General features: G+C 49.0%; 1 protein-coding gene across 1 annotated transcript in view; it reads right to left on the minus strand.

Moving 5' to 3' along the window:
• Positions 1-23,869, minus strand: part of VWF (von Willebrand factor) — a 121,109-nt gene that overhangs the window by 41,471 nt on the left and 55,769 nt on the right. The window contains 15 exon segments of the mRNA XM_025048649.1: positions 153-196; positions 1,097-1,261; positions 3,418-3,561; positions 3,848-3,988; positions 4,082-4,198; positions 5,604-6,982; positions 9,038-9,173; positions 9,811-9,969; positions 10,591-10,747; positions 12,141-12,254; positions 12,390-12,530; positions 14,208-14,354; positions 15,998-16,132; positions 17,540-17,678; positions 18,918-19,021. Of these exon segments, the coding sequence (XP_024904417.1) occupies positions 153-196; positions 1,097-1,261; positions 3,418-3,561; positions 3,848-3,988; positions 4,082-4,198; positions 5,604-6,982; positions 9,038-9,173; positions 9,811-9,969; positions 10,591-10,747; positions 12,141-12,254; positions 12,390-12,530; positions 14,208-14,354; positions 15,998-16,132; positions 17,540-17,678; positions 18,918-19,021 (3,222 nt within the window).

Genomic DNA, 23,869 nt, shown 5'->3' on the forward strand with positions numbered 1-23,869 from the left:
AAACAAACAAAAAAAAAAGATATAATGGTAAGATATAATGGTAAGAAGGAGAATTGGACCAAGACCAAAAGGAGAAAAGTTAACTAGGAGGAACAAGGGCCCCAAATATACATTTCTGATCTTTCTTTCAAGGTCAACAGAAGATAACTTACCCTCTTCTCATTCCCATTCTCATCCATGCAAACTCTAACGAACCCTGAAACAAACACAATAAGATCTGAGTTCCCACCCATCCCCGAGAAATTCTAAGCCATTCACAATGTCTGCTCGGGCTACCTGGGCTAGTCCTTGAAGTCAACTCTGAAAAGAATCTGAGTTGGTTTAACAGTGAGGATGCAGGTACACCAAATACAGGTAGCTATCTTGTGGTTCTTCAAGCAGGCTTTGTGGTTATTAATGATTATGATGACAGCAACAGTGATAATATGGCAAAAACTACGGTTCATAAAGCTTTTTCACAGTATCTCCTTTGCCTCTTTCATATGTAGATCCGTGGGAGGAGTAGGGAGGAAAAGAGGCAAGACTCTGAATACTTGAAAGAGATCTCGAAGACTTACCAGGAGGAAAGAGAGATAACTCTGTAGTAGGTTTTGACTCACTGATAATTATATTAGGAATATATATCAATATCAGAAAATCGCATATGGTTAAAAAAAAAAGTTAAAAGTAAGTCAGCATAAACTATGGTACTTTGATATTAGATTCTATGTTATTGTATTTCTGAAGCCCTTTATAGTCGTGCTGAAGGTAGGTACAGTTCACAGAGAAGACCATCATCTGCAGAATATTGAGGTTCCCTCTTCTGTCTTCCACTTCCTCGTCCAAGATCCCTATGCATAAGCAAGCATGGCTTTTCTCTGTGAAAGGTTAGACAGACAGGATGGAAGGAGAGCTACACACAGAGAACTTTCTCGTAGCCCCATGGAGGTTAGAAATACAAACTTTCCATGAGCAGAAACGTAAAGATCCGGGTGTACGTAGCAATCTTCATTCAAGGCCAAATCCTGTGCCTGGGCACCCTCGGGTCTCTAGAATGGATTTTGTTGTTTTCGTTTTGGTTTTTTGAGCAGGGTAAGAAAGATATTCTGAGACTCACCAGAACACAGCTTGTGGAGGAAGGAATTGCCCAAGGTGACCAGGGGGGTGAGGTCTTCGATTCGCTGGAGCTTCACTATGTTGGAGCTGGCGTCTGGGCCTGCTAAGATCCTCAGCTGGGCCATGTCGTACCGATCCCCAATTCCAATGGGGAACACCGTCACTCCTAGAGTTAGCAGTGGAACAAGAAAGGGTCTGTGTTGACCTGCTTTGGTCAGGTAGACTCAAAATGGGCTGGCCTGAAGCTATACCCAGCATCTGGTCACAGGCACATATCCTGTGAGGAGGGATAGTCAGTCAGTCCACAAATGTTAAAGATCTCCTCCTCTGTGCCAGACACAGTGAACGAAGCAGACGAAGTGCCTGTTCTCAGGGAGCTAACACTGGGAGACACAGACAGCAAATACACAAAGAAGTATCCAGCATTTCAGATATGGACAGTGCTCAGGAAGAAACAAAATGGGATACGGATGACAATAGTGCCCAGGGGTAGGAGTGGGAGTTATTGTTTCATACAAGGTGGTTGGAGAAGAGTTCAGTGAAGAGACGACATTTGAGCAGTGACCTGAAGTGAGGATGGAATGGGCCAAGAGGATATCCAAGCAGAGGGACAGTGAGTGCAAAGGCCTCAGAGCAAAAGTACAATGCATACGCCAGGGAGGCTGCAGCAGGGCAAACAAGAGAGGGAGTGGGGCATAGATCGTGCAGAGCTTCACAGGCCACGGTAAGGACTTAACACCTTCTCTGAATGAATGGAAAGCTGGCCAGGACTGGAGCGGAAGAGTGACACGAGCTGAAGGGTCGCTACAGCTGCTATGTCGATTATGAACCACAAGGGACAAGGGTGGAAGCTGGGGTTCCAGTTAGAAAGACATTACAATAATCCAAGAGAGAGAGGATGGAGTTCACTTTATATTGAGTTGCCTGTTAGAACATCTAGATGGAATTGAGGTTGAGAGATCCAAGCTGGAGACAGGAATTTTGAAGTCAGTGGTGTACACATGTATTTAGACCCATAACACTGACTGAGATCAGAGAAAATGTCTCAGGGCTGATCCAGAGTATGTGCATGCTTATTTACAGATGAGAAACTGAGGCTCCAAATAGTTATATGACTTGCCCTAGGTCATGTCTGTTTCCTCCAGGCCATAATTGCTTTCTTTCCTGATAAAAGTCTTTCTTTGGAGCCTTAATACTAAAGAAGAAAAGTCTCCATCCTAAAATTCCTACGATTAGTTCTCCAGAAAGTTCTAGGTATTTCCAATTTGCTTAAGGTTAGAGCTGGTTTTCTGCTAGCAACTTTTCAGCTCTTATAAGCTAGTTATATCATCCAAATGTATATGTATATATATATACACACACACACACACATCTTTTCCCTTTTAGGGTCCTTTTCCCTAAAATAATAGATTACATAAACATGTCAAATTCATTCATTCAACAAACATTAAATGGACCCTATTTTGTGCATCATGCACAGATGATACAAAAAATAAGCAAGATTTTGCCCTTGCCTTCTAAGAACTCCCAGTTTGTGCAACAAACAGATGTGTAACAAATAAATACAATGTGATTTGCACATTTTGAGCAGTTCCAACGTGGTACAGAAAAAGGAGGGAACAACTCTCAAGAAGACATCAGAGAAAGGGTAACTCCAGAACAAGGATCTGAAAGATGAACAAACAATTCTCCAGGTGGCCATGAGAGGACTTAACGTCATTCCTCTCACCTGGCCCTCCCTTGGCACCAGGACACCTGTCCTGGTTCACACTCTGTTGATATTCACAGCACAAGTTCTTATGGGACACCACGGCTGGGTCATGCCTGTATCATCCCCTTTCTGAAGCAGCAGCCTTTGCCTCTCGTCCATCCTATGCCACCTGACCCCCCACCCCCACCCCCAGCCTATTAGGCTGGTACTAGTAAAGGGCTCTGAATACGTAAAAGTCCCTGATGGTTCTCAGGACCCCACAGTGAACCACTCTGGCCTCAGACATGGGAGAGTGGTGAGAGACCAGGAGACCACCTTTAAAAAGGAAAGGTATGAGGTACAACCCACCCCTGGACACCGAGAGAAAATATGGAGCAATTAAAAGTCACAATGTAAAGCATGCAGACAAGTGAAAGATAGATACATTTATTACTGCTTGGTAATAACTGTCCAAAAAAAACACAGAGAATGGACAATTTCCTGCTGTTTGAAACCAGGCCACACATGGGTATTAAGCATTTATAATCAGCCAGGACGTCCGCAAGTAACGCCAGCCCACTTTCAATGCTCTAGCAGCTCCGCAGTCTCGGGACTGGACACTGAACACTTACGGTTGGATCTGGCGGCATCGACTGCTGCAGCCACTGAATCCGTAGAGACATCCGTGACCAGGATGACCACTGCCTTAGAGGCTCCAGGCCTGGCACCATGGATTTCAGAAGTGATGTATCGCACAGCAAAGCCCAACGCATCCCCTGATAATGGAGAATAAGCCACACCGGGTCAGTCCTGACCACGGGAAGTGGCATTTCTGAAGCCAGCTGGGCATCCTGTCTCCAAGTGGGTCCTTAGGTCACCAAAATGGAATGATTCAGAGACTCGGAGATCTGGACGAAACCTGGAAGAACATCTAGGCCTTCGATTTATAGGGAAAATACTAAGGCCAAGGAGCAAAGTGACTGGCCAAGGTCACTCGGTTACTTATGCCAAAAATTAGGACCAGGTGCAGCCCCTGTAATCCCGCCCACGGCACCACGTTACCAATTTGGCTGGGGCCTCCCTCCCGCTGCATAAAGTCCACGAGGCTCAGTAAATGGGCCTTCTCCTGGGCCACGTTCCACGGCACGTCGATGGTGGTGATGCTTCCATACTGCAGCACTGACACCTGCGTGAGCTGAGGCCCTGATGGGAAATCAACACGAAATCATGCTTGGGAACAGGTGGAGCCCCAGAAAGAGCCCCTTCCTAACCTGCACCTTCGGGCTCATCACTCACCTATATTGGCTTTTGAAATGAAAGCCTTGGCAAAACTCTTCATTTCGTCAAATTCAGAAGCTGGAAAGCCAGAGGAGCCGTCCAGGAGAAGGACCACATCCAGGGCCTGGCCACAGTCTGCAAAGAGACCGGGAAGGGGAGTGTGCAGTGCCAGCAAGGGGACTGGCCACTGCAGCAGACACCTGCATTCAATGAGCAAGCATGCAGGGCACCACTGACCATGTGGCCACCACCAAAGGGAGTGTTCTCCATGGTCCTGCATGAATGACGACATATGGGCTGGGGAGGGGGGAGGGGGCCCATGAGTGCCCCAGGTTTGGAGGCATTGGGAAAACCCCAGTGCCACCTAAAGGCAGTTTACATGCCTCCGGATGGAAGCAAGAGGCATCTGCTCCCTCAGTAACAGGAGGCTGCAACTCTTCTAGAATTGCATGAAATACTGGAGCAGCGAAAAGGGGAGAAGGCAAAAGGAAATGGCGTAGCAGCAGATCCCTGGAGAATCAGCTGGTATCTTCTTGGGTCTCATGAGTAGGTAAGGGCTGTAAGGTATGTCAATGACAAATGCCCAGGGCTTGTGTCACTGTTCAGGCACAGAGTCACGATCACAGTGAGGAAACAAACTCTGGCCCAAACACCATTCTGATATCTGAGAAGATGATGCTATTACTGTTTTCCTCTGCAGAAATATCATAAGAACATAAGTAAATCTGTGGCCCTGATTAAAATAAGAACAAAGAAACAAAGGCACTGATAACAAGTGTGAGGATCAAGAGACATTAGAAGAAGGCTAGTTATTCCGGGATGGTCCCAAACACACCGAATAAAGATGTTCAAGAACTAGGAACTGATCAGACAGTAGTATCGGTTAAGAAGGCAACAATCATAGCAGAGGTGGCAAGTGTTTTTGAGCAGGAATTGTTCTAAACATTTTAGAAGTACTGTTATTATCCCCATTTTAGATAAGGCGGCTGATCTAAACAGAGGTTCTTGCTGAAAATGAACCAAAAATTATTACCCCAAAAATTGCCCCAAATTACCCAGCTGGTAAGTGGTAGAGGTGAAATTCAAACTAAGGCAGTATGGCTCCAGAATCCAAGGACTTAATCTGCTACCTGTGACCTAACTCCCTGAAATTGTCCCAGGGTATGTCAGTTGCTTAGAATAACTGTCCCCATCCAATGTGGTGAAAAAGCTGGTAGCCATCAAATTTGACAGATTACCTCTGAGGCAGGGAACGGGGTTAGGTGGACATAAGGCTGAGTGATAAAGGCATATTTTTTACTCCACACATTTGGCATTGTTTAAATTTTAACAATAGACTTGCGTTACCTTTGAATCCACAAGGAAAGCTCCCCAATAAAGGGTCACAGATGCATCTCCCTGCCTGGGATGTGAGGACACAGGTACTCTGAAGGCAGCATGTGACCAAAGGCACAGACCAGGGGAGCCAGGATTAGAACCCAAGGGTCACATATCCACCAAGGCCACCCCCTGCCTGGCTCCTGCACAAGACCCAGCATACCTGGGGCGGGGGAGAGGGTGGGGATCTGCAGCCCCTCTCCAGAGCAGCACATCTGCAGCACCAGATCTGGAGCCTCTCGGGGGAGTGTCTCAAAGTCCTGGATGAGGATGGGGGCATTGGGCCAGCCGATCCTCTCCAGCTCCTGCACGTCAGCCTGAGGACCCACTCCAATGGGCACCACCTGGATGTCTCCAGGCATCCGTTTGATCTCGTCGGAGGCGGGGTTCCCCGTGACCATGTAGACCAGGTTAGGCGCCTGCTCCCGGTCCCCCTGGCTGGCGGAGAAGCTGTGTTCAGACAAGTACTGCAGGGCTAGCCCCGTGTTGGTCCTGTTGCCGCCCCGGTAGCGGATCTCCCGCACCCGCTGCAGGATGTCCCCCTTGGACTGTGCCTCAAGGAAGGTGGACTCCACGGTCACCACGTAGGAGTACTGCAGCACCATGACGTGGATGCTGTCCTGGCTCACATCCATCCGCTGGATCACCTCCTCCATGAACTCCTTGCTCCTGTTGAAATTGGCCTCGCCGATTTTGTCCGACCCCTCCAGAACAAACACCACGTCCAGAACCATGGAGTTTCTCTTGGGTCCCTCGGACAAAACCCCCAAGAGCTCTGGACCCATGGTGACTTGGGCCACAGGTGGGGGCTGAGTAGGGCCGGGCACTTCAGGGGCAAGGTCACAGAGGTAGCTGATAATCTCGTCCCTCCGCTGCTCCAGCTCGTCCACACCACTGAGCACAAAGGCCTTGTTCTCGGGGGCCTGCTTCTCGATGAGGCGGATCTGCTTGAGGTTGGCGTGGGGCCCAATGCCCACTGGGACCACGATGACCTTCTTCTTCTTCAGGCCCTGGACATAGCGGACCAAGTTCCGGGCCAGCTTCGGGGGCTCCTGGCTGGCCGTGAGGAGCAGGACAATGCGGGAGGCCTCGGGGCGGTCGATCTTGCTGAAGATTTAGAAGAGCGTGTACTTGAGGACCTCACTGGTGGAGGCCACCGAGCTGCCCGCGTACTTCACCTGGCTGGCGATACGCCGTAGCTCTGAGGGCCGCTTCCGCTCCCTGAGCTCGAGGTAGGCGTGAGAGCCGTCATGATACTCCACCACAGCCACGCGGATCCGCTTCTGGGAGATGTGCAGGCGCTCCATCATGCCCACCACAAAGACCTTCAGCACCTCGAACTCGGCCTCGGACAGCTTGTTGGAGCCGTCCAGCAGGAAGACCAGATCCAGCAGCTTGCTGCAGTAGAAGTCGTGCAGGGGCGGCTCCGGGGTGTCCTCCACATACGGGGTGGTGGGGCTGCCTGGGACTTCCGTGGGGGGCACGTCTAGGCCTCCAGGTTCCCCGCAGGCTTCACAGGTGAGGTTAACACCATCGCAGTGACTGCAGCAGATGGAGAGGAATGGAAATGGTTCAGGAAGAAGCTCTGAGCACTTCTCGGCCCTTCTCAGAACCATCGCACATATTCCTCCCATAGACCTGCCTGCCTGGCCCACCTGAACCAAGCTCCCATGGATCACTCTCCACCCAAGCGAGACATCGCTTGTTAATGCATGTCTACAGATAGCACCCCTCCCCCACCACACACACGCGCGCGCGCGCACACACACACACACACACACACACACACACAGCAAAGGCTTTCCTTAATTCTAGGACCTAAAAAAGAATCTTTCTTGCTTCTATACTAACCATCAGCCATTCAGAGTTGATTTCTTTTCAACCTATATCTCTAGCAATATAAATATTTAATTATAATCCAAACTTTCTGCCAAGTATCTCCAAAGACAAATATTGCTCTAAAATGGTGACACTGGCCAGGACTTGTAAATGTTCTACTGAAGATAAATGCTTTACAGTACTTAGTATAACAGAATTTAAATCGTATGAATTTTGTATCATGTTTAATATGTTGAGTCTTAAGGAAGAAAGGAAAAACTGGACTAAAACCATTTTGAAAAGATGAATAATGGTGCAAATTCCCAGCTTTATCTAGCAGAACAAAGCACTTAGGAATGGTATGTCGGGGGGGTCTCCAAGCTGTTAGACAAGAGAAAAGACAGAGGCTCATTCATTCATTCCTGCAGTGGACATCTGGAGAGCATCCGACGTGCCAGGGACTGGCTAGGACCTGCGCCTGGCCCATCGCATACCATGAGTCTTTAGCAGAGGGCTTGCCCCACACACGAATGCCTGCATTACCGGTCCAAACTGGCAGTCCTTTCTGGTCCCTTCCTTTCACCAGTGTCCTGGGAAGTGGGACAGCATGCCAGACCGCAAGTGAAATCCAGGCTGGGACCTTCTCCCCTGTGAACTCCTGGCCTTTGAGACGACTTGCCTTCGGCACCCCCAGGAAGGCCAAAAGGGCAGCTGTGCCCTGAGCCCTGGGAAGTGTCCCCGACGGCCTGCTTCCCAGATGGTGCCCCAGTTTGCTCCTTTGAAACTGTCCACACCTGTCTGAAGCTGCGGTATGTGCCCCAGGTGCTGCCCCCCGCCTCAGTGCCAGTGGAGGGCGGTGGGGAGATGCTCTCCACGCTCAAGCCCTGTGGCTGGGAGCCCCACACCAACACTGGGCTCACCCCACTCTTTATTCCTCACAGTCTCCATTTCAGCATAGGTAGAGTGGACAGGCAGGGTCTTACTGGGAAGTTAATTCCTCCTTCCTCATGGTCCACACGATTTATTGCTTCAATTCTTGGTTAGCAGTGCATTGAGTGACATACTTTCTAGTTTCCTGTGTTTGCTAGAACACTCACCCCGGGCAGTGTTCACTCTTGTTTGTACAGATGGTGGCGGCAGGATCTGACTCTGGCAGCTGTGGCCACAGCCCCATCCCCAGTGACTTTAAGTTCTCAAGTTTAAGTTCCCATAAGGAGCAGTGTGGAATGTATCAACATCTGAATACATGTTTCCTACTTAGGAGCAGGACTTCAGAAAGCTCCGTGCTCACCCTCAGGACTCTTTCTCACCTCTCCAAAGGCCAGTTCCCAGAGGCAATTGGGTGAGAACCCAGGGTGCAGTGACAAGTGTCCTCCCTTGCAATTACAAAGGCCATGTCCTGGGACCTTGGCTGTGGCCCTGAGGTGTCTCTTTACACTGAGAGGTCAGGGGTCTGCCTCACTTTTCTCCCCTGCATCCCCACCTCCAGTGAAAAAGAAACCTGACTTTCATAGATGCCTGTCCCAGACCAGATGTGACCACCTGGGACAGTAAGAGACCTCACCCTTCCTTCAGTGAGAAGAGGTTTAAAAGCCTAACCCTCTTAAGAGATATTTCCTGGGGAAGCAATCTAGTCTGTCCTTAAAGAAAGGGATACAAACTAAACAAAAACATTCCACCTCTCAACTTGCATAGCAAGCAAGTTGTTCCCAAACCTACACATCTGAGCAGGCCCCCCGAGAAGATGGTAAGACTCATACTTCAAAAATCAGGTTTTACCAGATCTGACAGTGCTTAGGATCACTGGGGTTCAAGGTGATTTTCTTTCCAGGGGCTAAGCGTTGGCCGGCCACCTCACATGTGGGGCAATCTTCGGGGTAGATGCAGGTCTGCAAAAGCTCATCCAGGATTTTCCCTGCATGAGAAAACTCTCATTAGGAGCCAAGGAAGACCTTTCCCGCAAGGAAGATTCACCTTTAGCTAAAGGGGCCTGTTCTGCCTGCCTCCCCAAAGGTCACCACTTAGGGAGCAACCTTCCTTCTCCGGGCCTTGAGTTCTTCCTCTGAAAAGTGGGTGGGGGGATTCTATCATCCTACCTCACCATCCCCAAGCCTCAGCACAAATGAAACCTCCAAGGGTCTTTTTACTCTACTGAAGACTTTATTTGATACGGCTAGGTCTGTACTGTCCAATACAGTAGCCAGTAACCACAGGTTGCTAGTTAGACTTAAATTAAATTAACATGAAATAAAACTGAAAATTCGGTTCCTCAGACACACAAGCCACATTTCAATAGAACATTCCCATCACTGCAGAAAGTTCTATCGGAAAGCACAAAGTGCTGCTCTAGATGATAAACCCATAAATAGGCATACGGAGCATTACACAGGAGCTCAGCCTGACAAAAATCATAGCTGGCCAGGCTCTGATGAAAAGATACTGAAAACAGAGCCCAGAGAGAGCGGTGGGGCTGGGGACAGGGCACCGCTGGCCGAGGCTGGGATAAAGCGGGGCAAGGAATCGCCTTCCCCACCCAGGGGCACGTGGCTTACCTGGAGGGCAGTGCGCATGGCAGCCCTCCACACACTGCACAGGGCACGCCAGTGGCTCGGGGTGCTGGCACGTGACAGGACAGGCGGGAGCGCAGCTGTTATAGCGCCACTCACACTCATACCCATTCTCCCGGAGATTCCTGTCCTCACAGCTCTGTGCTGTGGAGACAGAAGAAATGAGCACAACCATTAAAACACAGGCAGTCGTGTGCCACCTGAGAAGCCAAGACTGTACCAACGGCCCCGGAGAGACGGTGGGGAGACCAGCCGTGCTGATGGCTTCAGGGCAGGTGATGATTACATCGGGGAACTAAGGAATGACAAGAGTCACCAATATGAGAGACTTCTGGACTTTTAAAGCAACTAAACCAGGAACCCAGAGGTTCTGAGTCAGTTTTTCACATAAAAACAATCAACTTCTTAACACCTGAGGAAGAAAGAGTCTACATAAATGTATGAGGTGATCGCTCATATTGGCAAACAATAGTATCTAATTAAAAACATATATTGACTTCCTTCTTCTCTTCATCACTGTTCCCTATTCTCCCTCTTCCAGAATTTCTCCAGAAGTCTCTACATATTAATGCCTTCGACCCCTGTCCATCCTCCCCCACATCAATGTCTTAACCCCCTTCAGCCCTCTGACATCCATCCCCGTACTAGACTCTGCCTTCTCTCCCTTGAAGGGGTCTTCCCACGCCCTGCTTTAAGGTCTTCAAATCTAGATACATGAGGGTTGAGGGGAAGGTGTCTGAGACCATGACGGACATCAGGACTCACGGCACAACGTGGCTGTCCTCCAGGTCACCACCTTGCCGTGCTGGGCACACACATGGGCATAGGCAGCGATGGTGTCACAGAAGCAGGCACAGTCCCCAATGGACTCACAAGAGCAGGTGTCATAGATGCAAACATCCAGGAATGGCTCAGGATCCACCTGCAAGGGAGCCGCAGGGTGGCCTAGGCCTAGGACCAGACTCTCTGGCTGCTGGTCTGGGTAGAAGTGTTCTGGTGGTCAGAGTAGGGGAAAGGGGCTCCAGGGTAGCAGAAGAAATGCAGGTCAGTGGTTCCAATGAGGGGATGGATAAGAAGGCAGAATTTCCTAGCTTCTCATCTGTATTCCAGCAAGAAATGTTGAATAAAGCACTTTTGCCAGCCCTTCATAGAATAGACGTGCCTAAGAATTTTTCAAAAGAACATTCCTTTCTATCCATCTGTTTACCTGCTCAGTCATCCATCCATCCTCATAATCCACTCCCAACCTCATGGGTGTTTAGGTATTTTTACATAGACACAAACACACACACACACATGCTAGTCACTCTCCTTGCCTCCATTCAGTAAAGAGAATGAGGAAACACATCAGGACTCACTCAAGTTGCCCCGATGAGGGCTGGAATGCTGGACAATAGGATCGGCCCGGAGTCCTGAACCCTGGGTCCAAACCTGCATGGAGGGGTGGCCCACCCACCATCCGTCTTCGATCACAGTAACTACTTCCTGCTTTCCCTTGTCCCCAAACACACCACTACACGCACCGCCTTTTTCAGGGTCATTGTGGAAGAAGTGAATTCAGACATTAAGTGGGTCATTGCTCCCAAGACCTTCCAACAATCCCGATTCCCGTGAGTCCTCTCACCGTCTTCACTCTTCTGACTCAGATGCCCGGGATTCCCACCAAACCAGGGGCTCCTGAATATCCTTCTGAGTCCTTGGGGACTAAAACTCATTGTGTGGAAAGAAAGAGCTGAGATACAGGTATTCGACCAGTCACACTCACGTTGGTGGTGCTGCAGAGCAGTGTGTGTATTTACATTCATACAGAGACAGAAATTGCATTTATCCTTGTCTAGAAAATTCCTAACCACCATTTGAGATAAAGACACAAAAACAAGCCACAAAATGGGGGCTCACAATCCCTGAAGACAAGGGTTCCTGTGAGGTAAGACCTAGGAGCGAAAGGGTTTTAAGCGGTCAGGGGTGGAGAGCATGGGTCTGAAGACAGAGTCAGGTAAGTGGAAAGTGAAACCCCTGGCTCTAGTGTTGAAGACAAGATAGTTCATGGGAAACAAACCCTAAGACTGGGGCCCGAAGAGCTGTGCCTCGTGTAGAAGAAAAATGCTTTGCCAGGCTTTGCTCTCCTCACAAACGGTCGATTAACCTTTCTGTTTCCCAGCCTGAAGCCAAGGAAGGGAGCAACAGGGTGATCTGATGCAGGTCATTTCAAAGGCTCCAAGGCAGTGCCCACGATCAGAAGCTCGCGCTCCGAGTGCCAAGCTGTTGGCCAGCCCTCAGCACTCTCTGCGTCCAGTTACCCCCACGGCCCTCACCAGCTTGTTGCAGTCCTGGAAAATGTCACTGGTGAGGATCCGACAGGAGGAATCCACCATCGTCTGCTTCCTGATGTTGTTGTGGCAGGTGGCAGGGGATGAGTCCAATGACACCTGGGGATCCGGGCAAGAGTACATAGATGGACCCAAACCGTCAACCCAGAAGGATCCGAGACCCTCTCTCTGAGCGCTGCCGCCACTGCAGTTCATACCAACCACCCACGGCCCACGCGGAGACCTCAGACTTACTTTCCTGGTGTCGGCACACTGCGGGCTCACTTTCCAGGAATTCCCGAAGTCCACGGGGTCCTCCTCCACTCTGAGATTGCTGCTGGTGAAGTCGTTGTTCTGGATGCCATCAAAATTCCCACAGAGGCCGCACACCTGCTCCTGAGGGACAAATCAAGAGCCCGAGCATTGCAAACCTCAGGGGAAATTCTGGTTCAGGAAAAAGAGGGTTCCAGAGAGCAAAGAAGGCAGGCTCGTCTGCAGAAGAAGGGATGAGGATGGAGACCCAGATGGAGACCAGGGTGTTCTGGCCAAGTCTTTTTCTCAGGCTTCTTCACCGACCCCATTTTAAAGTCAAGGGAAAAAAAAGTCATTCACAAAGAGAGACGACCTGTCCATGTCCAACAGTCAGCCAAGGGCAGAGTTTGGCCCTGGTACCTCCAGGAATCAGGCAGGCTTGGCCCTGGTACCTCCAGGATAAACCATCACCCTCCCTAATCAGGGTCTGCACAGAGAGAGGAGCTGGTTCAACATCACATCAATGAAAACAGAAAGGTCTGAGGAGAGAACATTCTAGTCCAACTTTACTATGGACGGGTGAGTCCCTTACGTGGAGAACTGTAACCCATTCAAAGCAGGCTGGCCAGGATTTTGATGTTTACCAAATGCCCCCAAGGCCGACATAACATCTTATTTGTGTTCGTTTACTAGAGTGTCAGTATACAAGTCTTAAACAGGTAATTATTGAATGGATGGGAACCGTGACATAAAAACTATGGAAAGAACTGGGAATATTTGGCCTGGAAAAGAAAAAGTGCTATGCTCTTACAACACGGTTGAAGACCTGCCTTGGGACAAAGACAAGGAACCAGATTCTTCCCTAACATCTCCAGAAGGAACTCAGCCCTGCTGACCAGTTTTAGACTTCTGACCTCCAGAAACAAAAGATAATAAATTTGTGTTGCTGTTTTTAAGCACTAAGTTTATGGTCATTGTTATAGCAGCCGTGGAAATCTAATACAAGGGTTAAGATATGTACATACGCATATATGTACATGGATATGTGTGCGTATATATTCATAGATATAGGTAGATAAAGTTTTCCCCTGCTGTATCCACACTGCCTAGGATAGTGCTTGACACATAATAGGCGCTCAGTAAGGATTTGTTTTCCAGAAATGGAATGCACTGCCATGAGAAGGGCAGGGCAGCCTCACGCCAGTACGGCTGGAAATGAATGGTGCTCTCGGAAATGCTGTGGTGGTCCCTCCTGCTGAGATGAAATCAGCCACCAGTGTAGACAGAGCTCTTGTCCCATATATGCCAGTTAGAGAAAATGAAGTCCCAATAAACTGTTGGAACCTAGGCAATACTGTAAGCCTCCTCAAAAGTAGGTTGTGAGCAGTTTCACAAAGGGCTCTCGAAATGGCTCTGGCCTATGGCTCACCCAGAATACCTTGCAGTGTTCTTAATATTGTGCATGATTGATTCGCCTCTTTCGGTTAAGAAACCTTAAGGAAAACTATTGCCCAATCTTTTGTTTCCTTCTTTTTGAGGATGTAAACTGCATACCTAGCAAAGCCAGTCAAAGAATTGTCTACAGAAGTAGCAGGCCCTCAATCCCTCCCACATGCAGAGCCCGAGGAAACAGCTGAGGCTAACTCTACACTTCGAGTCCGTGGTCTTATTTGAATAAGAAGGGAGTCTTGACTAGATGACCACCTGCCTTCCCCTGAGATGGTAAGAGGGGTAGTGTCTACTTCCTGCTACTCAGGAAGCAGAGGAAGTTCCCAACAAGTCACAGACAAGATGAGGAGGAAGTAGAGGAAGTCCACTGACCTGGAATGTCTGCTTCAGGACCACAGAGATGCCCAGATGGCGGTCCCAGACCACAGAGAGAGCCTTGCCCAGCAGCAGAATGATGTACCGGCCAGACTCTACCACCTCAAAGTGAGTTTCATCCTTCATGGGCCTCTTCACATTGACCTGAAGGAGGACAAAGCGTGAGACAGGAAAGGAATGGACGGGCACGACATCCATCTCCTACCCCTGCTCCATACCCATGCCTGTCTCCATGGCCCTCCGGAACCACAAGCCTATAATATGCCTGCCTGTGTCCATCTTGCCTACCACTCTCCAAGAATCTTCTAAGGGACAAAAATAGAGGTGGCGGCAAAACCATAATTATGATATTAAAAATACAAGGAAACCAACTAGCAGAAGATCATCCATCACTTCACAAAAAAGAACTTTATGATATTTGATCATTAAATACATGCTGCCCCCTAAATATGTTTTTAATGTGGCAATGATTTTAAGCATCTCTAGGCAATTGATTCAATAATCTACCCCTTTACAAAAATTGGCGCTGGACTCTCTTCTTTCCTTCCCCCACCATCCACTCCCCAGAGTCACTGTCATCAGGAGTCGGGGCTGACAGAGCAGGGAGGCTGAGGAGCTCAGCCTTAGCGATGGGAATCGCAGATTTCAGTTTGTGGGACTCTGACCTGAGTCCTTGACTGGCTGAATCGTTGCCAGTGCTGAATCCTGAGCCCATTCCAGCAGCTTGGCTAATTTGTAAAATGAGGCGGATGCTGTCATCCCTTTGCAAAGGTCCTCTTCTTAGTGACATACAATATGCAGAGCTAATCACCTGCACACCTCCTACTCAATGTCACCACTGTCCTCTGTCCTAAGTTGAGCTGTTCTTTGAAAAGGAGCTGCACTGCTGACCCAGTCTGTAGGTCACGCTTGCTAAGCAGTTTGCTTCCACATGAAGGAGAATCTTTTGGCAACAGCGGTGGTACATGCAAGATGGTGGGGCGGGGGCGGGGGGTGGTGCGGGGGATGTGGGCTGAGACCACAGAACAAAATGAAGATAACAGGACAGGCATGAGTCCGGACCCTGGGTCTCCCTAGTGCTGGACATAGTCAGACCGGCGGAACCGAAACTGTGGGCTAGGGACTGCCCGCCACTTCAGACGCGGGGTCCTGGGCCTTAACCAGACCTACAAGTCAGAATCTCAGGGTGAGCCTGAGGTCAGCATCGTAAACAAGATCTCGGTGACTCTCGGTGATACCCTTCTAAGAACCACGTCAAAGCTCTTAGTACACAGGGACTGAATCAGTCTACTGTTCTTTTGAGCTTTTTAAAAAGATTTATCTGAAAAAATTGAAAACATAAAAGTAAAAACCCCCCAAACACCATCAAAAGATACATAATTACATATGTGTGTATATATGTATATATAATTTATTTTACATATATGTATTACATACATACATATACAAAAAAGGCAAAGCCCTCTCGTCGGCGGATCTCACTCCACCCTCCAAAGGCAAGCACTGATTCTTGCTATGCTTATGCAGATAGAGTTGCACACCCTTCTCCACACATATCTCTGCGCCTTATTTTACTAAAATGCAGTCATGCTATACATATCCACCTGTAACTTGTTCCTCTTATAAAATATGAGGTCAGATAATATAGTTCCCACCTCATATGCTCCTTCATGGCTGCACAATATTCCATTCACACGAGTTCTAAACCAATGCTCAGCACACATTCTTCGCAAGCTGAGAGAAGAACAAAGGGGCCTGAGTGGGGAGCGGAGGGGGCTGGCACTCACCTCCCCATCAAACAGTTCAATCTCTCCTCCTTCCACCAAGATGGTGACCCGCTTCTTGCATTTCACTGACGGGTAGCCGCACTCCTCATTCGCCACCAGGATCCGGAAGGTCCCAGGGTTACTGCCACAGTAATCCTGGGGAAAAGAAGTGCCAGGAGAGGAATATTACTCCTGCCACCTCTCCCCAGATCTGACGACGGGCGTCTTGTCATCTCAGGCATGGGTGCTGGAGGCTTGGCTGATGGGTGCAGCCACCCACTCCCAGCATGCCCTGCTCACGGCCAGTCCCGGCACTGCTGGTTCTGCTCCACTCCCAGCATGCTCTGCACATGGCCGGTCGGGGCACTGCTGGGTTTTGCCCCACTCCCAGCATGCTTTGCACACGGCCTTCCGGGCACTGCTGGTTCTGCTCCACTCCCAGCATGCTCTGCACATGGCCGGTCGGGGCACTGCTGGGTTTTGCCCCCCTCCCAGCATGCTTTGCACACGGCCTTCCGGGCACTGCTGGTTCTGCTCCACTCCCAGCATGCTCTGCACACGATCCTCCAGGCACTGGTGGTTCTGCCCCACTGCCAGCACGCTGGGCAGGCAGGCATGCTTAGTCACCCTCTCTGCCCGGCTCACAGGGCCCTGCTCGTTTCAGAGGCTGAGGATCCTACAGGTTTGTAGTCCTCCCTTCAGACCACACTAAGACTCCACCTCTCCTCCTCCTGAGAATGGAGGCAGAGAGACCACATTTGTTTAAAGCTTTACAGAGTCCAGCTGTCTCATTCCTCATGAGAAAAGCCTCCGTGTCCTCTCGCTTACCCACTTTGGTGTCACCCAGCAAGAGTAATTGACAGGAACCCACGCAGTAGGGAGAGGGAGCCAGAGGGGCCAGTGCCCTCACTCACCAGCTAGGATTTCCTGGGCTCTTTCTCATCCTGCTGGGCAGTGTAATTTTTCTGTTCCCCCACCCCAATCCTGCACATTCTGTATTGCACCAGGTTAGAAATAAAAATGTGGAGAATGCAGTGGAATCACAAGGGCTGGAAGCAAACTCTAGGGGTCATTTCAACCATGCCCCTGTCCAGAGCCACTGCTGCATAAGGCCCATGGTTGTTCACTGTACAGGATGCCAGCAGGGAGGGTGAGCGGGGGCTGAAATCCAGCCCCAGCTCCCCTCCTCACTGTGCACACTGACCAAGGCTGTGTCTGTCAAAAGGAGTGGACGCCTCTTCCTAATTCCATTTCAGTGCTAATTTGGGCTTGTAGCCTTGGGATGGTAGCCTTGCTCCCACACCCATCCCAGTCAACGAATGAGCTTCTATCCTATTCTTATAAGTCTCCAGGTAAACTGAAGAAAGATGGGTAATCACTGTTAGGTTCAAGCCCCAACCTCTTCAGGCACTTCTTTCAAGGGTTGGACAATCACTCCAGTAGAAACCATCCCCTAAGTTGTTTCTATAAACAGAAAAGCAGACTCTGACCTGGAAACCCCCAGATTGTAGCCAGCACCTCCCACCCCCTCCTAAGAACAGATAGCACCCCCCCTCATCTCACCTGCACCAGAACGTACTGGCACTCCCCGGGGAACATATATTTGAGCCCGTCGAAGGTGAGGTAGTGGGCCATGCCAATCGTGGAGCACGTGGCATCACATACGTGGTCTGTGCAGTTCCACTTCCGGTCCCGACAGACACTAGGAACAGAAATGGCAAAGATGGCCAGTGGGCACCTGGGGCATGAGGGGCTCACCTGGGCATTGGGAAACAAGGAGAAATTGAAGGAGCACAGAATGCTCTGGGTGCCACCCAACCTTTAGGAGCCTCAAGAAGTGGAAGATCTGCAGCCTGTGAGGCGTGGACCTTGGAGGAAGATGGCTTTGCAGTCCTAAACTGACACATTTTTTAAGCACAGGGCCCAGGAAGAGAGAGGGAGGCCATGCTGCTCTCCATGACAAGAGGGAAACTGAGGCAAAGGAGGGAACGGGCTGTCCACGATGATCCAGGTGGCCAGGAGAAGAGGCCAAGACCCAGTGTAGAACATCTGCTCTGGGTCGGCTAACGCTCAGCCTCCCTGGAATGGCCCCAGGATCTCTGCAAAACAGACTGGGGTTGGAAGTCATCTGAGGCTAATGGGGAAAACAAGACAGACAGCAGGAAAGTTCTGAGTCAGGAAAACAGTGATCAGCCGTGAATTTCTGCCAGGAGAGGTTTCGTGCGTACATCACTCTATGGTTAAATCTACAGTGATAGGCCGACCGCCACAATGCCCTATCCCGCCACCCCATAACCAGAGCTGACATCAGGAAACCCACCCTCTGTGTCAGAGGCGGTTAGTTCAGATCTCAGGGCAAAGAGACAGCTAAGTGCCTTCCTGCCTCATCCACGTGTACCTTTCCCTAAAGCTGCCCGCCGTCCCGAAGTCAAAAGCTGGGTGAATGAGCAGAGCAGAGCAGAGGGTTATGTGAAAGATGGCCAAGGAGAAAGGAGAAGACAAAACAGCCATCCTCAAAAGGTCCCTTTTCAAACTATGCCATCACAAGAACACTTCTGATAGGCTTACGGGGCAGTATTAGGGCAGAGAAGGACCCTCCAAACCCCATACCCTTTGGCAGCTTGGTCACATATGTAATGACTGATATAGGGCAAGGCCTTTATCTTCCACAGGCTCCACCTCTCTGAACAGAAACACTAACCTCTAGGAGTGTCTGTGCAGGGTAAGCACAGGCGATGATAAACATTCTGCCCATTTCACAGCTAGATAAACAGAGGCTCAGAAAAAAGGAAGGACTAACCATGTTCCCTCAGGGAAGTGGGGCAAGTGCCAGAAGTCCTGGGCCGTGTCTGCCCCCACAGCATCTAGATCTACGACCCCACCTCCGCTCGCCCCACCCACCGTGGCTCGGTCCCCAGGAAAGCCTCTCCCAGGGCCTCACCAAGTGTTGCAGTCAATCTTCACGGTCTCTCCCGGGGCGTACTCTTTGCCTTGATGGACGCAAGGACACCTTTCCAGGGCCACACATCTGTTTTCATGCCGGACCTACGGGAAAGCCAACCAAAAGTCCGGGGGGTCACAGTGAGTGGGCCTTGCCAGAGGTCAGGTCAGGGAACTCACGGCCAGGCTGAGGCTTGGCAGACACGGGCACCCATCTACTCGGATCCTCCCAGCTCAGCTGGAGACACTCTGACCACCCTCTGCCCTCACGACCTGCTGGGGGCACGTGTTCTCAGACCTCGACGTGCACATAGCCTTAGTCCCAGTAATTCCAGGCAGAGGATTTCCTCAAAGGAAATAGAGTTATGGACAAAGTTTAATATAGAATTACTTGTCATGGCAAAAAAATAGTGGAAGCAACCAAGTGGTCAACAACAGGAAAATGATTACATCCATTAAGGACTCTCCAGGTGATGGTGTCCTGCGGAGCTATTGAAATGGCTCATTGGGAGAGTCTTAAATGGTACGAGAAATACTTAGGTCGTTATTTTTTAAAACAGAAAAAAAAACTATGTATACATGTATTCTCAGTTATGAAAAAATATATATATACATTTCAAAAAAAGACTTGAAGGAAGTATAGAAGTTGCCTCCAGATAGTGGGCTGGGTAGGGGAATTTTATTTCCTTTTTCGGTTTTTGAAATTTTTTTCCAAATGTTCTTCAATGAGCACCTACGATATTTATAATTGAAGAAAATGGACATTTCACAAAAATGATGAATTACTTACTAATGCACGTAATATCCTGGAGGTGAAAGCTCCACACCAGCCGCAGGAAGGGATGGACCAAAACGAGAGTCTGGGGGCTTATTTGAGCCCCACGTACGCCCTCTTCGTGCAGCCCTGCTCTACTTCCCATCCCCCCACATCCCCCCATGAAGAAGTCACTACCTCAGCATGTCATACTCCTCAGGTCTGTCGGGATCAGGCTAAAAAGAACTAAGACCCACTGGCCCCAGAATCGCTGGCCAAACCCACCTGACCCCAGCATGTAGATGTGCTTCTGTCCTAAGCGTAGGAGGCAGCCCTGGATGTCTGCTTGGGCATGGCCTAAACAGAGTGATCTAAAAGAGGCCCGGGTCACCCTCAAGTGAAAGGACCATGGCACTTTGGTTCTAGAGTGACCTAAAGGGTAAGAAGCTCCTGGTCTGGGTGGCTCAGGAGCTGTTTGATACAGTCACTCCCCAGACAAGCCTGAGTTCCCAGGACTTGGAAGTAGACAAAGCCCTGGGAACAGGGGGTCTCAGGCTAAATAAAAGGCTTTCGTGTCAAAGATCAGAGGCCAAAAGTATGTGTGTAAATGTGCGTGTGCGTGTGTGTGTGTGTGTGTGTGTGTGTGTGTGTAAACAAACCTCAGTTGTTGACTTGCGTCCTGAGGGCCTAAGAGAAGGGATAGGATGGGCGTGCTCAGAGCAAGGAAGATGCAGGTCAGCCCTACTGTTGGTAGCTCTTATGTCCTAGGACCACCATTCTTTGAAGACAATGAGCTTAGGTGCCTAATAGGGAAGATGGCAGCTTGCTATGAACAGGGAGGAGGTGAAAATGTCTCTCTCACAGAGTCTTCAAAGACTGTCACAATTAAGATTCATTCCCACATCCCCCCAAGCTTCATCAGCTCTGACTTTAGGCCAAGGCCTGCCACCTAGTGGCTGCTCTAAGAATAACATAAATAATGCATTCGCTGGGAAACCTTGACAAGCTCGCTCTCCAACATTTCGCTCCTATAGTTAAGGGAGACCAGAAAAGAAGTCTAATTATCAGAAACATTACGTGAGACAAAAGTGATACAGAATGCATAGGAATGGATTCTAGAAAACAGAGCCCTTACCTCACCTCACCTCACCTCAGCAGAACACATGCCCTGTCGCCTTCAGCAGGCTGGATCGAGGGTTCCCAGGCCTCTCTGTCTGCCCGCCAGATGTTTTTACCTCTCTCCAGGTTAGTCAACCCACTGACAAAAAGTCTCACACACCATGGCCCAGGTAACCCCTCCCCTGGCCCAGGGCCGAGCCCCAGGAAGCCCAGCCCTCCTCCAGTGGACATAAAACTCAAATCCCAGCTTGGCCATGAGATTATGTTGCCACCTCCCTCTGTGCTCTCACTGACAACCATATGGCTCCTCTCTGCCCTGACTTATTTTAGTAAAAGGAGATTACTAATTGGTGGATTACAAATGGGACTGTATGATTTCACTTATGTGTGGAACCTAAAAACGAAAACAAATGATAAACGAAACAAAACAGAAACTGACTCATAGATACAGAGAACAAGCTAATGGTTGCCAGAGGGGAAGGGGGTTGGGGAAAGGGCAAAATAAAAAAAGGTAAAGAGAAATAAGTGGTGCACGTGTCCAGTTATAAATAAGTCATGAGGTTGTAACGTACAGTGTAGAGAATAAAGCCGATGATATAATAATTTTGTACAGTGTCAGGTGGGCACTAGACTTATTGTGATGATCACTTCATTAGGCATATAAAGGTTGAATAACTAGGTCATACACATGAAATAATAATATTGTATGTCAACTATATTTTAATAAAAAAACAGGACCTCAATATTGAACGAAGACTGTTATAAAGACCGCAGAGGGAATAGATCCATATGTCAAAGCTGGAGAGCAGACAAAACACAACCTTAAAAGGAGAGGAGAGGTTTCATGGCCACACCTCAGCAGGAGGCTCCCAACTTGAGAGAAAAGATCAAATCACAGCAGTCCAGTCGGGAACACTCAGAGTCCTAAAGCACTAAAGAAACCTAGGAGATAGAACGATAAAGGAACAATGCAGAGGATGATCAGGGTCTAGACGAGAACTGACCAGACACATAGGATAGGCTAGCATAGCAGTCCATGAGGAAATTTTGTAGAAAGTCACTTAAACTAAAAGGAAGAGAACCATCTCTGCCTACTGTTTGTCTTTTGTCACACCAGGAGGAGAATAAGATAAAGCTGACAAATGTCCTTCAAAGATTTCAGAAGAAAACAGGCAGAAATAGCTGTCGCTATTGTTTATCAACTCGTGACATCTTGAGTAAGAATGGTTCATGCTGGGAACATGGTATCAGGTCTTAGCCCTAAGAAAAATCATGAAGTAGAAAAAAAATTGATTTTGTTACTCTTCTCTGAAAAGGCCACATTCCCCCACCCCCAATACATGAACGCAATACTGACCCATTCTCCAAAACCCTTTTTACCTCCCAACCGTCCTTTGTTCATTTTCCCACCCCATCAATATTTCCAGCTCAACGCAGCTGATTTTTCAACTAGAGGTTTGCTGGGAAGAAAACTCTGATGAAATAATTCACACTAAGGTGTGAATGACTTCCCAGGAGGATAATAAGGTTGTAAGCTTTTTTTAAAGCTCTTGCTTGTTAACCAAAATGACTTTGGGGTTCTTTCTCTCTCTCTCTTGATGGTGCTTCTGGAGAGGATTCCAGCTGCGGCTGGAATGAGGAATGAGCAGTGGGCAGTGGATTGTGCTTTGCTGCCACCTCGTGGTAGACTTAGGTAATATTCTAACTGAAAGACGTAGTTCACTCAAATACCTTTGAACTAAAGAAAATGACTTGGGAAATTTTCTCACACAACCCCCTCATTTTATTGATCTAGTGGGCCTCAGAATGTGGACACTGATGTCTCAAAACCTTGCTTCCAATGTCCGCTAATTTTCTATAGCATCTTGATTCATAATTCATGATTTTCCTCCATGAACTTATTTTGTTGCTTATAAGCCATTAAACCACTGCCTATAAGCAACTTCCATGTGTCTGCCACTGTCCTACTTAGTCCTCTCAACAACCCTTCTAACCCAATTGTACAGACACAAAGAATTTAAGTGACTTGCCACTCTTAAGTAAATGTTAGGAGCTGGGATTCAAACCTAGAATTTTGAAACTTCAATTCAATGCCTTTCCCGTGCTGCTTCTCCACTAACCATTTATCAGGGTGTTGACCACTTACCAAAAGCACCCCAACCCTCCTGTTCTATGCAGAGACCTTTGCACCAGCGGCAGGAGTAGATGGAGTCTGCAAATTGTGGACTAGAAAATCTCTATTCTAAGCAGGTGCCATGCCTGGAACAGAGCACGAGAGGGGACTCTCCCCCCGATCCCAACATTTTCAAACAGGTGCTGCTGGCCTAACAATGGACATCGAGAGATGCCTTGAAAGAAGAAAGGCAACAACCGAGAGCAGCGCTGCTCAAAGTGCGGTCCAAGGACCAGCGCCAGCCGGTCTGCCATGATCTAAGCACAGAAATGGGGAGAAGGTGTTTAGGAAACCATATGGCAATCTGACTAATGGATCATGTCTGTTGTCTAATAAAAACTGGGGGAAGTTCATGTTTTGCATGCCATTGCTTTTTTGCTTCACTTTTCTGATCATTCTTTTCTATCATATTTATAAAAGCGTTGGTCCACAACAGGTCAGAAAATTAAGAGAACGGGTCCTTCGCAGGTCTCTCCTGTGGACAGGAGGGGAGGTGAACAACACAGCCTCTGAGACTGAGCCTTGGTTATTTACAAAAACAACGATTAAAGCTATTTCTACGATTCTGTAGCACTTTCTGGTTTTAACGGTGCTTCCACACACAGCTGCTTCAGGCCCACAGCCGATGTGTGATGAAGGCAGGACAGGAATCATGTGTCCGTGTTACAGGTGAGGCAGCGGAGGCTCAAAGAAAGAGTGGATGACTGTGCAAGAGCAAGGAGCGAGACAGTTGTGAAGCCTGGACTGAGTGCTTGGCCCCCTGACCCCTGATCCCACTCGGTGCTCCTTCTGCTCTCAGTAGGTCTGCCCCCCAGGAAAGAACTGCTTCCTTCCCCTTTTCAAGTCCTCAGAATGCAGAATCCCTGACCTCTCCCCCCAAACCCTCGGTAACATGCCACGACCTCGC

Source organism: Pteropus alecto, unplaced genomic scaffold (assembly GCF_000325575.1).
Source record: "Pteropus alecto unplaced genomic scaffold, ASM32557v1 scaffold94, whole genome shotgun sequence".
Classification (NCBI taxonomy): domain Eukaryota; kingdom Metazoa; phylum Chordata; class Mammalia; order Chiroptera; family Pteropodidae; genus Pteropus; species Pteropus alecto.